This window comes from Trichoderma evansii, assembly GCF_050947405.1.
Source record: "Trichoderma evansii strain SZMC 28006 chromosome Unknown GGI43scaffold_1, whole genome shotgun sequence".
Taxonomy (NCBI): domain Eukaryota; kingdom Fungi; phylum Ascomycota; class Sordariomycetes; order Hypocreales; family Hypocreaceae; genus Trichoderma; species Trichoderma evansii.
In genome coordinates, this window is record NW_028145205.1 from 1435536 (window position 1) to 1450150 (window position 14615).

Sequence of the window (14615 nt, forward strand, 5' to 3'; positions counted from 1 at the left end):
ACACTCGAAGACCTCATCCATCGCCTGCTGAACGTCATTATTTGGTCTTTGATATCTCGTAAGTCTCTGATTGCTAATATAAAATTGTGAGAATTAGAATCTCAGTCTAACCCAAACTTCCGCGATAGTCAAAGCCATCGACGATCCACACAGTGACATACTTCAAGCACAAATTAATTTTATATTAATCAGGTATAACATTGGAGGAGCTCTAACGCACCTCCATAATTTAACCCCAGTTATTCGGAGACGCGCCGCCAACCCCCAGAGCATGTGAAATACGAGCTTACAGAGATGGAGAAGAAGCAAACGACGGCATAATAACATGCTGCAAGCTAAATAACATGCTGAAGGTTATGTTTAGCGGAAAACCCTTCTCTCGCATGGGTAGTGAAGGCCTCACTCTCAAGCCCAAGCACCTCTGGCATGCATAGGTCCAATGTGACCTCGAGATATACTCTACACGGGGCATACAGAACCCAATGGGTTCGCGCTTGGGCGCGAATATAAATTTGCATTGATGCCTTCCTTTTAACACTGGATTCTCGTGTTATCTCCTCTTCCTTGTGCGTATTTGGCATTTGGAAGTCCCTTTTCTCGTCTTCATCTATCACCAACCCTAGGCTTGCAAGTTAGTGCACATATGATACTAAAGTATCTAAGTAGAGAGATAATGTCTGGATCAGCAATCAAGAAGCGACACGTTCAAGGCGCCAATACAGATAACATGGAGATGCCTAAAACTCGGCCCGCAACTAAAGCTCGAACCGTGACGTGGCATGAACTCTCCGAATGGCGACGGGATAATAAATACATCCTCAGCGGGTATCGCCCAACAACAGCAGCTTACACGGATATCCTCACGAGCCTGATGTTTTTACACAACGAGACTTGTAATGTGTACACTCATTTGATCGGGGCTCTACTCTTACCGCTCATCGCAATCTCTGTCATGCAGATGCTCTCTGAGCCTCAATTCCTCGACGTCTCGGGAACAGACTATGTCGTGTTTGGAATCTTCTTTTGTTGTGCGGAGTGGAATTTGATCTTCAGTACCATTTACCACCCAGTGGGATCTCACTCGCATGCAATAGAACAATTCTGGCTCAGAATGGATCTTCTGGGGATTGTCACCGTGACCGTTGGCACATTTATTCCGGGCATCTATTATATCTTCCCCTGCGAACCGGATCTGCAAAAATTGTACTGGGCGATTGTCAGTCAATCCAAGTAACCTCCCCCCTTTCTCTTCATTCTCCTAGCGGTTGGGTCCAGGCCTTGCGGTATGGCTGACATGAAATCTAGATCACAGCCTCGGGCGCTGCCACCGCTACACTGATCTCAATACCCAAGTTCAGAACGCTGCGCTGGTGGAAGGCGAGGGTGGGCGCCTATGTTGCGCTCGGCGCATCAGCATTCATCCCCTTACTGCACGGAGTTCAATTATACGGGCTGGAGTATATGCTTCAGTACCCAGGGATGAAATGGTATCTGCTAGAGCTAGTATTCTATGGAGTTGGTCTTTATGGGGTAAGCTTCCACACTCGTTACTTTTTGCAAAGCAGGTAGTCTGACCAGTAGTTGTAGTCTCGAACGCCAGAGCGCTTCGCTCCAGGCAAATTCGACATCTGGGGCAGCTCACACCAGATCTTTCACGTCTGCATCTTGTGCGCCATGTATATACACGTAACTGCCCTTGTGCAGGTGTTCACAACGTGTCATAAAATAGACGTATGTAGCATCCAGGCCGCTTATAAAGAAGGCCACAGGTAACAAAGAGGCTCAGCTTCTATGCCCCGCAAAGATCTTTTTTTGGCCACTCTTTCTCGCGATCCTATACGATGGCCGTTGATGGTATAATAATCTCAACAAGAGCCAAAAGATAGGAAATATTATCACCGGCAATATATATCTCTGCTATTATGTTCACTGGTAGTTATAAATAACTGGACCATATTTGGTCTTTCATTAAAATAATTTCCTTTACTCCTTCTACCACCTCAACCACTTCAGAATAAACATCTTGATAACAGCCTCACTTCCACCCTCAACAGCCCATGATAGCGGTGCTCTTCGTGCGTTTTTAGCCTTGACGTCGGCACCCTTCTCGAACAGAAGCTTGACCATAGCTTCATTCCCACGCAAAACAGCCCAGGATAGTGGTGCCCTGCCACTGTTATCTTTGGTTTCGATATCGACACCTCTCTTAAACAGCAACTTGGCTATGGTCTCGTGGCCTTGTTCGGCGACCCACGATAGCGTATTCCGGCCGCTATTATCCTTGCTGTCTGCGTTAATGTCTATTCGAGATAATAATGTCTTGACGAGAGCCTCCTGACGACTTATTGCCGCATAGAACAACATCGTCTGTCCATTTTCATCTTTCGAATCGGCATTAACGTCATTTCGTGTGAGAAGTAGCCAAACAGCATCTTAGTATCCCGCTTATGCCGCACGGAATAGTTCGCCAGTATCTGAGAAATTCATCAACTTATTAAGCGTAATCTCGTCGTAAATATTGACGCCATTCTGTTTCCCGGCACCATCAGGCTTGCCCATAATTGACATACGTCCTACTCGGATACATATCTTTCTCAGGGGATATTGCGATGGTCGGAATTTTTGTAAGTCAATGCTTTCTAAGCTTTCGCTACAAACTCTTTCAAAAAGTTCCATCATTAATGTTGTATCCCTAAGATAGATTGCAAGAGGTTTGTCTTCTCCGTTTTTCTCTTCGCAGTGAAGAAGCGCCATACCTAAGCCCCCAGGGCCTCTTCCAATAAATTGGACTTCTATATGGACTCCTTTGCTACTCACGGTCAAGGACCCACTGAGATTGCCGAAGGGGTTGTATTCGATGACGTTTTTGGAGCAGATGAAGGCGGCGGGAGAGGTGGCCAGGAGCCCACCGCGAATATCAGGAGATTTCCAGGCAAATATGCTGTGGTCGTTTGAGATTTTCATTATCTCCTCCTGCAGCCTAAAAAAAGCTCGTTCTCCTTCTCCATACAGCAATGGCATATTAATGCCAAATATGCCCATCAAACAATAGGCACGATCTTCAATCCTTGTAGTCCTCCTATTCGAAGCCCAAGACATTCTTTGTGCAATGCTGGCAGTTTCCAAGTCAGCGCCAGATAATATGTTGACCGGTATTTGAGTTTCCTCGGATATTGCTTGTCGTAGACTTGTCTTAGTTCCCAAGTCTTTCCAATCTTTGTTAACAGAGAATACCTCAGAGGGTGCGAGCAGCTCTTGTAAAGTCCATCCTCTCGTAAACCACTCACTTTTCTTAAAGGTAGAAATCGACTGCAGTTCACTAAGATATGCGTAACATTTTATGGACTGCTAGTACCAAAGATACATGAAATTAACTGCCTCCGATAGCTCTGCGCTGCTTGTCGTATCAATACAGCACGAGTAAATCCTCATGTTGAGAAGAGTCGAATCTAGGTCTGGCACAGCAATTTTTTATCTTTTTAAACGCCTCGACCTTTGGAAGGTCATTTTCGAAACTCTTCTTCACCCATATGCGGTTGTTCACATCTTGTAAGGTGGCGATGAGGCGTATAAATAGAGTAAAGCCAATCCGGGGCACTAGCCGCGCCTCGGCCCATTAGCTCAACGGCTGGGGCCGCTCCACGCGCCATGCCGTCGGATACAGCGTACGCTAGAGCGGGATGAGGAGAAAAGCTCCCAAGTACACCAGTTCCGATCCCAAGACTGCATAAATAATGCCCCTTCTCTCCATGAAAGATCATTAAAATAAATAAAAATCAAATCAAAGTGATCTGCTGGGCCTCAATACTTATTTTTCCTTTCCTTCGTTCCTTCTTCTTTGCTTGTGAAGAAACAAGAAAGCGTCGGCGTCTCGCTGCTGTGCAGTTCCGTCAATTTTTATCGCACGTACCGTTCGTCAATCTACATTCCACTTTCATCGCAATGCTAACAAGCCGGATAGAATCTAAAATCCGAAGCTGAAATCTGACAACCATGTCTTTCCAGAAGACTTATTTCCTTTGCCCGACATCAGAGTTCATCCGTCCACCCCCAGATGGCCCTTTATTTCTGGGCTCCATAATTCCCGCGACGACAATACCGGCATCCTCGTTCAATAGAGCGACCAGCGTCCCCTTGGTTAATGAAGCCCCACCTGTGATTGTGACGGATTGGAAGAAGACAGTTTCAGCCGAAACCAAACTCGGGTTGGGTGTTTACGCACAGTTTCTGAAGTCAGCAGGCATGGGTCCTGAAGTGAATTTTGAACGCTCTAACAAAACAGCGAGCGTATTTGCGTTTGACGAGGTGAAGACTGTGTCATTTGAGCCGACACCTGAGTATGTTGCTGAAGCCATGAAAGCACCTGCTGTGCAGCTCTGGTTGAAGGAGCCTAGACAGCGGTTTAGCCCTATTGTCTCGCTCTATCTCATCACGGGCTTGAAGCTCGTCAAGGGCGCCAAAATTAAGTACTCGACTTCAGAAAGTTCAGGAGGCTCAGTAAATCTCGGTCTTGACGTACCCGCGTGGGGCCTAACTGCTGGCCCAAAGGGCAGCTGGACCAGAAACGATGATGACGAGACGGAATTTAACCGAGATTCCGAATTTGTTTTTGCATTTCGAGTCAAGAGGCTTAGGATTACTCGAAAAGTTAAGACTGAAGATTACAACAAAGGTGCTTTCTTGTCAATTGGAAAGGATGAAGATGGCAACGACACAGATCCTATTGTAGTAGATGACATGGATGGTTCCAGCATCGAAAATGCTATGGCTGTTTCCGATGCAACCGAAGACGATAATGTTTACTGTGTCCCTAATATTTACTACTAGTTCATTTATATGCTTAATAATACTTTGATCTTGTTGTAAACATGCTCCTCTGTTAAATACTTATTAAGCAGCAAGTGTAGCGTGATAAACTATAGCCTGCCCCTCTCATCTATCGAACCACGTTCTCCAAAACCGCATCCGTCGAATGAACATCTTCAACTACAGCTCCAATAAACCACTCCTTGCAGCCAAGCTTCTTTTTTGCTGCCGGAAAGGAATAAGAACTAAGATAATACCAGCGTTGGATAACAGATACATATGAAATCATAAATTAAACTAGGATTAAAGATGTACTTATATGCGGACAGCCTTTAGCTTCCCAAAATGGAACGAGTTTGAGAATCTCATTTTTAAATTGTTTAGCAGAATTTCCAGAAGGGTAGCTATCAGCAATGCACAAAAAAAAGACCTCTCTGCTAACACACGTTAAGACAATGATTTAAACTTTACGTGAGTGAACATGTCTTCAGAGTTACTTAGGCAATAAATATTTGGCTTATGAGCAACATGAACAAGAGGTCATTAAGAATCCGCAGATTACGCTCGCGTGGTAAAGTCCTTTGCATGCATAACAGACTAAGAGTAAGCAAAATAGATATGAAGAATTGATTTAATACGGAAATTAGATCGGGAAAAGCTGTTGAGAGCGATCCCATGGCCTATGAAGGCGATATTTAGTGATCACAACACTCGAGTATACGAAGATATCCAAACGTCCCGTACAATCAGATACAATAATGTGGCTTCCCGTACAGCTCGCCACCCCTAAGTGACCATTGGCCGCTCTATGTGTCGATGCATCTGAATTATGAGTTGTAGAAGAGCCACATTGTAGAGAACACCACCAACCTCGCCCCCATCATGTTCTCCACACCGTTAGAGGGTTTTAAACCTCACACGACCATTCCGCAAATAGGCCACCAGAGTCGGAGCTAGATATAGTCTCCGCAACCCAGGGGCATGTTACTGTGACGGTCGGGCCATTGAGATGGGTCGCTGTGACGGAGATTGATTTGTCATCATGGTTGTCTGAGTTGACAGTAACTACCAGAACTTGAGCGAATATCATGTTAAATGGACAGCCCCATCTCTGGCAGAAAAGAACTACATCAGCTGCTGGACAGTCGTCTGTGGGTTCACTCCCATTAGTAACGAAATCGGCCAGAGCTGAGTCTGAACCGTCCATTGCTTCTGCCCACATCCCACATCCTACACCCGGCTCGGGACCTGGAAGCCCAGGAACAAGGGTAGAAGAGTATCCGATTTTAATAGTTGTTGCAGAAGCCAACCTCAAGGCACTTAACAACAGCAATAAAATTGACGATGATTTGACGAACATGTTTGCTGATATCAGAGAGTAAGCACGCCAGCAAGCAAACTTTTGGTTCACAAATGGAATATAATATCCGGGAAGCTTACCGGGAGGGCAGACTTGTAAATACAGTGAGATTAATGGCGTCGAAAAACAAAGTGAAACGTAATTCTTTAATTCTACTCAAAGAACGGTTGGCTCAAAGACTCCTCTTATATTGAAAGAACTACTCACGAGCTGAATGATTATGGAATATCTGCGTGAGAAACTTATTGTAATTCGTGGCAAATTAGATACTCATTGCCGATCTTCCGTCTCGTCCCGTCTTGGCTTTAGGTATGCCAAGGAATATGATGAAATAGACCGCTTGGAGTTGGTTGGACTAACTCATAAAATGGCTACTGTAATGAAAGAAAGTAAGCATGATTAGTTTATCATGCCAAAGGAATCATAGAAGTCGAAATCGATCAATAACCCACCAGTAAAACATTTTCTCATCATCTCAGATATACGATATACAGGTGGCAATTCGGAAATGACAATTACTCTTAAACAATTCTTCGAGTAACACTGTGGATGTAAACTTGAGGCCTTCGTGTTTCAATGTTGTCATCAAACGACGTAACTTTTGTCAAAGCCTTATTTGAAATTCATAAACACATGATTTAATTTCCTAACAAGGCTACTAAAATCTCCAACATAGGACTTCAACTTTTTCCTAGCGTGCGTACACTAGTGCTGATAAGGTGACAAACTATGTTGTAACGGAGATCCACGAGGTGAAACATATTACGATATTTGGGAGGGACACAATTAGCGGCGCAATGCAAGATTTCGGGATCGTATTAAAAATAAAAGGGGAGATATTGGTGATCAGCGCGCTGCAAAGCCTCCCAGTCAATGGGATTTGCTTGTTTTACACAAAAGAAGGCCAAGAGGAGAAGAAGGAAAAAAGACATCGTAAACATGGCCAGTGATCAGGGCAGGTTTAGAAAGGTGATAGCTCTAGCTGAACATGTAGGTTGCTCCGGCCCTTCCTATTCTTTCAAGCTGGCTTACTCTCTCAATGACGATGTCCTGATCGATGCCGCCTCTTGGCAGCTTACATAGCACTTAAGAAAATCATCAAGAATTACTACCAGATGTCATCACCAGAGTGGCATGGGTGCTCGGCCAAAATGACATCACGGTAACAAGACAACAAATAAGACAATAACTGATCCCAGCAAGTGGCGTGAGAAAAAACCCCCAGAGACCGAAAATGAGAATACAGACATCAATTCAAAATAAGAACGATATTTCACCATTCAAATAGTTCATACTAGCGTCATTGCTATGCATGAAGTTGAGAATTGTTTGCCAATCGTTTGTGAATTCTCTATTTTTCTTCACCCCGTACCACAGGCGCTGGCGGCTCAAAGCCTATCCTCTGAAGACTTCTAGGGAAAGGACAGGATATAGAGACTTCGTATCATATCCAATTACAAGAGATTTAAGCATAATGTGAGACTCCACTGTAAGTGCGGAGAACCCAGAACGTACTTCGTAAGGCCCCTTTGTGAAGTGCCGGGGGAAAAAAAACTCCGGGAGGGATACTTACCCCTGGAATAAGAAAGTGCAACTTGAAGAGCCCTTGCTTGATTATGTTTGAAGGTGAGACTACGTATTAAGAGGCGAGGGATTCGGAAGATGAACCAGCGCTTGCTAAAGCACTGGAACAGTAGAATATTTAGCCTGGTACCAGCCATATATGGCAGTCGTAGGATATCATGAGATACATGATTGTTATATAAGGTATATAGGCGTGGCGACTTACAGAGCGCTCGCCGGTTCTTATATTAACATTAGAACTTGGCTATTAGGCCGTAAATAAACAGGCTATTAAATTAAGAGTAAGAGAATTTTCTTCTTAGGCGCATAACATATATAGTTGCCATCTATTACAGTAGTGATTTCGGTTTTAAGAATTAGTATTTCTATTATTTGTGGTAGCTGCAAATGCACAAGCTATCCTGCTTGTCTTTAACAGCCACCATCTAACCAAGGGCGGCGTCAAAGTTTCCATCTAGAACAAAGCTGTCAATGTTTGCAATATAATGTGAATTTTCAAACCAGCCGCCAATAAGATCAATCGCCCCTATGGCTCAGCGGTAGAGCGTCGCACTCGTAATGCGAAGGTCCATAGTTCAATTCTGTGTGGGGGCAGATTAAATTTTTGATATTCTATATAATGTATCTTTATTTTTTCTTGGTATTATTCATTGAACTAAATATTAATTTTATTAACCCAATATTATCTAATATGGTAATTCTATAAATATCCAAGAGCAGCTGCAAGCCCATTGTCGCGACCATCAAAGCCAAATCTTGACGGTTCAATATAGAGGTACTGAATCGGCACCTGCCTTAATTATACTATTTCAAAAAAATGTTTCGATACGCTGTTCAGCTAACTATTGCCGTACTCGCCGGTCTGGCCGAATTAGAATCGGCATATTTCCATAGTGGTGGACAGTGTCACTTCGCTCTTATGGTGCCTTCTGTTTAAACCTAAAGCTATTTCTGCCCTCAGCACCGGCTGGCTCAGTGTGTTGGCATAACTGTAGTTTGACAACTACATCTTCAGTTATTCATTGGTTGAATAGAAATCAATGTCACGCAACCTGAGAGCCAGCATATAATCTTGGATTGCTTATGTAGCTGAAATCTCTCGGGTTCTCGCCTCTCTATTTCACATCGACTACACGTCCTAAATTGGTGGTAGGCGTGTCTCATTTGCCTGTCGTTTTTTACTATCGCAAGCTCGTTGGTGTGTATCCAAGTTACTGCCTACTTTAGGGAAGGTCTTCCATTAACGCATTTCAGTAGCTTTTCTTGTAGTTGTGAAATAATATTAGTTGTGAGAGGATATGAGCAGTCGACAGGCAGACCCGCTGCGGTATCAATCTATTTATCTAGCTCTATAACTATTATCTAATCTGTTATCTACTGCGAGTCACCCGCGAAGTTCTCTCATGCTCTGTGCAACCAGCTCAATGCTACCAGTATAATTCTGCGACTAGAGACGAAACCTCAACACATTATGACAACGTCTTTGATGAATGGCTTAGTGAGATGAGCATGTTCGATGGATATAATTATAGTCGTAAGCAACTAATATCCCAATTAATTGGGCCACAGTAGCGAAGACTACTAGAATATGAAAGAGTTGATGGGAGGAGCCGAAAATGTCGAATTTACCTGGAAATCGACTCTCAGGAAACTTTGTCTGTAGAATCTTAGTATTAGCATCAACTTCTATCGTGTGCGGAATCTGGAGGCTTACGACATAAATCAGAGCCCCAAGCAAAAGACATCCTGCTTCAGCCAGATAATAGGGCATTCCGGATTGTTTTATCATCTGCGACCAGCCGAACATCTTGATTCCATGTATCAAGGGTGCGAAACCAGATAAGCCTGTCCCTACGAACGCAAGTGCTCGGAAAACGCGGAATTTTCTGCCTTGGAAATAGGGAACTACCATGATGAAGATGGTAAGGGACCCGAGAACTCCACTCTGCCAACCAAAATAAGCGTTGGATACGAGGGTATTATATATACACTTATGAAAGGAGGTATGTTAATATTGGCTTACCATAGACCAGTAGATCTTGCGTTCCAAAGGTTCACACCAGAATACCATGTATATTCCCGATACAAAGTCGCCCAGTGTTAGGACAACTATGCCCACCAGGTCAAATCGCAGCCATAATTGTTCAACATCGGAAGAATGGTTCATCAGGGTATGGTATGTCGTTGACAACCCCAGACAGACAACGGCAGTCAAGAGGAAGAAGCTGAAGATGAAGTAATCGACGCTAGTGATATTAGGGTATCTAGTTGTAAGATACTGTATAATATACCACTCGCCGAGTAGAAAGACGACTGCTGGTATTAGATGAGAGTATATGTTGACAGATTCGTTGTGAATGTAGGACCAGCTACGAAATGAAATCCGAGCCGAGCCTGAGATCGGGCGGTAGCCATGAAGAATGAACTCATTATCTTGATGCCATTTCGGTAGCTGGTCAAATGTGAGGAGCACTTTGCATGCCTTGCCAGCGCCAGGTGTGCTGCTCCGAGCCTGTGAGCTAGGGGAGTCAGTCCCCCGCTCTGTGTCCGCCAATAGCATTGGCGTCTGCGAGGGAAGTCGAAGACGGGCACCAGATGCCATAGCCGTCGCGTCGCGCCTGATGATGAGGTGAGAGGTGAGAGAACGGAGAATGTGGAAGCAGGTTCCAATTGCCTTGTTTCTTATACTGCACCCTCATCTTTCTTTGTTCCTGCTGTAAGACGCCAGCCCTACACTTGCGACCGTGCTGGGTGACTGAATCCCTGCCTGATGGATTTGCGCATTGACAAAGGAGCAAACTGCAGCGATTGCCATGTTAGACCAAATACACACAACTCTATCTCTTGTCAATGATGACAACGCTTATACCTTAGGATCAATCGGTGCGCATAATGTTGTTATTGCTTGTCTACCGAAAGGGAGATACGGCACCAATTCTGCAGCGACAATCGCGATAAAGATGATTAGCTCCTTTCCTGCCATTAAATTCGGATTATTAGTTGGTATTGGAGGCGGGATTCCATCCAAAGTTCGACTTGGGGATGTTGTAGTCAGCGCTCCAATTGATCAGTATCCAGGAGTTGTTCAATGGGACCTTGGTAAAGCCGAAGGTGATGGGGGATTTAGACGAACTGGAGCGTTGAACAGCCCACCAAATGCTCTTCTCAAAGTCTTGACAAAATTAGAGTCGGAGCATGAGATGCAAGAACCCAAGATTCTCCGCTTCTTGGATGAAATGAGGCGGAAATGGCCAAGATTATATCCAAAGTATTTCTGGAATGATTCTCTCAAAGATCCTCAAGACAGATGTATTGAAAGAGGGGTGGATACGTCTACTCTGTTTATGGCTCATGAGCCTCAGATGAAATGTCCAGGCATTCACCACGGCTTAATCGCATCCGGTAATCAGGTCATCAAAGATGCCACAGTCCGCGACCGCCTTGATGAGCATCTAAATGGGAATTTACTGTGTCTTGAAATGGAAGCAGCGGGGTTAATGAATGACTTCCCTTGTCTAGTTATCCGAGGCATCTGCGATTATGCAGACACGACTAAGAACAAAGATTGGCAAGAGTATGCAGCGGCTGTAGCGGCAGCTTATGCAAAAGAGATTATTTCTGGGTTGCAAGTTTGCGCTGTGGAGCACATGGACTCAGTCAAAGGTACAGTTTATATCTCGTCTTAAGGACTCATCTGGCTATGCCAACCCTTACATAGCCATTTATATTCACCACCACTAACTGCGTCTTGGGAAGATATCTTATCGAGTATTAATTCTGAACTCAGAAGCTTCCGGACAGCAGTTAATGAATTAACCACACGACAATATACTCGAGACCATCTAAACTTCTTGAACAGTTTAGCGGCTGTCGACTATACTCTTCAGCAAAAAGATAATTTCATTCAACGTCAGCCTGGAACTGGCCAGTGGCTTCTAAACTCTGACACATACCGGCTCTGGGTTGATACCAACCGGCAGACGTTATTCTGCCCAGGAATTCCCGGAGCTGGGAAAACTATCCTTACATCTATTATAGTTAACGATCTTTTTAAAAAAATTTAACAAAGACACCACAGTGGGCATCGCTTACATCTACTTCAACTTTCGACGACACGACGAGCAGAAACTTCTTGATTTATTGACAAGCATCCTGAAACAATTAGCACATGGACAGAGCTGCCTACCGCAGAATATAAAGACGATATTTGATGAATATAAAGGCAAAAATCAACGCCGTCACTAAATGACACCAAGAGGCTTCTTCAACAAATTACAGCTTCGTATTCGAGAGTATTTATCCTTTTGGATGCTCTAGATGAATGTCAGGAGTCAAATGGATGCCGCGCCAGTTTCCTAGAAGAAATTTTCCTTCTACAGGAGAGTGCAAAGGTGGATATTTTTGCAACTTCAAGGTTCATTCCAGAAATTATGCAAACGTTCGAGGCATGCAAATACATGGAGATACGTGCCACACAGCAAGATTTACAAAGATATGTACGTAGTCAACTGGAGGAAGGTGGCATAGAGCACCTGCCGTCTCTAGTCAAGAACAAACCAGAGCTAGAAGACGCGATTATAAGAGGAATATCGAATGCTGTCGATGGAATGTACGTGTTTAGATTCATCATCTCCCAGCCAGCATATGCCAATCCTAACATGCTCCAGGTTTCTCTTGGCAAAAATCTTTCTTGACTCATTCGTCGATAAAATTACAATCGCAGATGTTAAGGAAGCAATAGCACAGCTACCAACCCATATTGCAGGAGTTCGAGAAGATCAACGATTGATAATATTGAATCAAGCATACGATTCCGCTTGGGTAAGAATAAACGAACAGAAAGAGGGATTCCGGAATATTGCCACGCGAGTTCTAGCGTGGATAGCATGCGCGAAGCGACCATTATCTACAAAGGAACTTCAGCATGCGCTCGCAGTCAAGGTCGGCATGGATGAGCTCGACGAAGACAACATCCCACGAATTCATGATATGGTGTCATTTGCGCCGGGCTGGTCACTGTCGATGAAGAGAGTAATGTCATTAGACTGGCACACTATACAACGCAAGAGTATTTTGAGAGGAAGAAGAATGATTGGTTCTCCAATGCAGAGGCTATGATTGCGGAAACTTGCATTTCCTATCTTTCAGTCAAGACCTTTGGCGAATATAACTCGGATGATTATACTTACGATTACCAGCGCTCTCACGCGTTTTATGAGTTTGCCAGCCATTACTGGGGTGACCACGCACGTATTGCCGGAAGAAAATTGGATAAAATTATCCTAAAATTTCTAACAAGCGGGGCCAAAGCATCTAATGCTTTCTACGCGGCGGAGAGGTACTTTAGTCTAAATTGTAGAAACCTCTTTGCTCCAGGGAAATCCGGCCTCCAAAACCTCGCACCAATGTCGGGTATGCATCTTGCCGTGCTCTTTGCGCTCGATGAAGCGATCAATTTATTACTCAAGAACGGGTATCCCATTAACGAGAAAGAAGGGGTCGCTATAACGCCACTGTTACTGGCCCTAGACCTGGGACATTTGCGTATTGCACATACATTACTTGACAATGGAGATCATATACGTTTCAAATCAGGCTATTACGGCTGCAAATATGTGAGTGCTGCTATGAGACCAGAAAACTACAACCAAAGATTTGTCAAGAAACTTATTGCAGCCGGAATTGCTTTTGGAGAAGATATTTCGTGGTTCCTGAACCCAGCTGTTCAATACGGTCACGGTGCTATTGTTAAGCTGCTGCTTGAAATAGGCGCCGACGTCAATACTAAGTTAGGAGATTTATTGGGTTTTACACCACTGCACAATGCAATCTCATGCGAAAATGAGGCAATGGTTAAGCTCTTACTTGACGAGGGTGCCAATATTGAAGAGGCATCAAACTTCGAACGTGAAAAGCCATTGCACGTGGCAGTCAGAAAAATGAGTTTAACAATTATCGATTTATTACTGGGAAAAGGCGCCAGCTTTGAGGTTTCAAATCGTTACGGTGAGAAGCCATTGCATTGCGCCGTCAAAAAAGCAAATGTAGCAATTATTAATTCACTACTGAAACAAGGCGCCAATATTGAGGCTTTAGATGAAAATGGCCGGACGCCACTATTTTCCGCAGCCGGGTTTGGTTATACTTATCCTCGTTATCTCAATTGTGATCCCGAGGCAGCCTCTGGCGTGCTTTTGAAGAAGGGAGCCAATATTGAAACAGTAGATAGTAGGGGTTATACACCATTACTATTAGCAGCCGAGACTGGCTCAGAAGCGGTTTTTTACTTCTTAATGAAAATGGGAGCTAATGTTAATGCTGTCACTTACCAGGGCAAAAATCCACTGCATCTGAGAGCCCTTAGTTTCGAACAAAATGTCATAGATAGTCTATTTGAAAGGGGAGTTAACGTCGAAGCGGCTGATATTGAAGGCAGCACACCCCTATTATGTGCAGTGGACAAATATGTACAAGAAAAATCCAGATTGGGGAGAGCAGCTAATGGTCAGGATGAAATACAGCTGTTACTTGATAAGGGGGCCAATATCAACGCCGCAGATAACTGGAGGCGGACACCACTTTCATATGAGTTAATAAAGCGTTGGAATAAAAGCAAGGGGATTTCCGATTCATCGCGGAGAGAGAAATAGTTGAAGGTATGTAAGCCAAAGTCAGATATGCATTGAAGCCAAATATCAAATGTGCCAAATATCAGATTAGCTTTCAATAGGGTGTAAAGTGTCTGTCAAGAATAGTCAAAGGAAATTGTCAGCAAGGAGAACAAGACAAAAATTTAGACGAGCTGCCAACAATTACTTAAGAGTGCCCTAGCAAGACCTTTATAATAATCAAAGTCTTCCTTATT

General features: G+C 44.0%; 6 protein-coding genes and 1 non-coding gene across 7 annotated transcripts; 4 read left to right on the plus strand and 3 right to left on the minus strand.

The window, feature by feature from the left end:
* Positions 1–673: 673 nt before the first annotated feature.
* GGI43DRAFT_378484 (hemolysin III family protein) lies at positions 674–1773 on the plus strand (the record flags this gene model as incomplete). Its single annotated transcript, XM_083202704.1, has 3 exons — positions 674–1216; positions 1306–1530; positions 1588–1773. 3 exons carry the CDS (start codon positions 674–676, stop codon positions 1771–1773), a joined length of 954 nt encoding a protein of 317 aa, XP_083066105.1.
* A 26-nt stretch (positions 1774–1799) lies between these two features.
* GGI43DRAFT_427153 (ankyrin repeat domain-containing protein) lies at positions 1800–2964 on the minus strand (the record flags this gene model as incomplete). The annotated part of the gene is made up of 2 exons (XM_083208774.1): positions 1800–2381; positions 2457–2964. 2 exons carry the CDS (start codon positions 2962–2964, stop codon positions 1993–1995), a joined length of 897 nt encoding a protein of 298 aa, XP_083066106.1. The 3' UTR covers positions 1800–1992.
* A 747-nt stretch (positions 2965–3711) lies between these two features.
* Positions 3712–4867, plus strand: GGI43DRAFT_390375 (uncharacterized protein). The gene is made up of 2 exons (XM_083204308.1): positions 3712–3911; positions 3962–4867. Exon 2 carries the CDS (start codon positions 3994–3996, stop codon positions 4825–4827), a length of 834 nt encoding a protein of 277 aa, XP_083066107.1. The 5' UTR covers positions 3712–3911; positions 3962–3993; the 3' UTR covers positions 4828–4867.
* A 552-nt stretch (positions 4868–5419) lies between these two features.
* GGI43DRAFT_390376 (uncharacterized protein) lies at positions 5420–6362 on the minus strand. Its single transcript, XM_083204309.1, has 2 exons — positions 6247–6362; positions 5420–6171 (listed from the first exon to the last, which is right to left on the minus strand). The coding sequence occupies exon 2, from the start codon at positions 6164–6166 to the stop codon at positions 5714–5716; it is 453 nt and encodes a 150-aa protein (XP_083066108.1). The 5' UTR covers positions 6167–6171; positions 6247–6362; the 3' UTR covers positions 5420–5713.
* A 1910-nt stretch (positions 6363–8272) lies between these two features.
* Positions 8273–8344, plus strand: GGI43DRAFT_t7. The gene has a single exon. It is a non-coding gene; the product is annotated as a tRNA-Thr (tRNA).
* A 705-nt stretch (positions 8345–9049) lies between these two features.
* GGI43DRAFT_390377 (hemolysin III family protein) lies at positions 9050–10339 on the minus strand. The gene is made up of 3 exons (XM_083204310.1): positions 9774–10339; positions 9465–9695; positions 9050–9407 (listed from the first exon to the last, which is right to left on the minus strand). Exons 1-3 carry the CDS (start codon positions 10308–10310, stop codon positions 9246–9248), a joined length of 930 nt encoding a protein of 309 aa, XP_083066109.1. The 5' UTR covers positions 10311–10339; the 3' UTR covers positions 9050–9245.
* Positions 10340–10563: 224 nt separating this feature from the next.
* GGI43DRAFT_419830 (ankyrin repeat-containing domain protein) lies at positions 10564–14400 on the plus strand (the record flags this gene model as incomplete). Its single annotated transcript, XM_083207738.1, has 8 exons — positions 10564–11073; positions 11113–11413; positions 11507–11787; positions 12007–12359; positions 12418–12742; positions 12781–13657; positions 13727–13888; positions 13931–14400. The coding sequence occupies 8 exons, from the start codon at positions 10564–10566 to the stop codon at positions 14398–14400; spliced, it is 3279 nt and encodes a 1092-aa protein (XP_083066110.1).
* Positions 14401–14615: the final 215 nt, after the last annotated feature.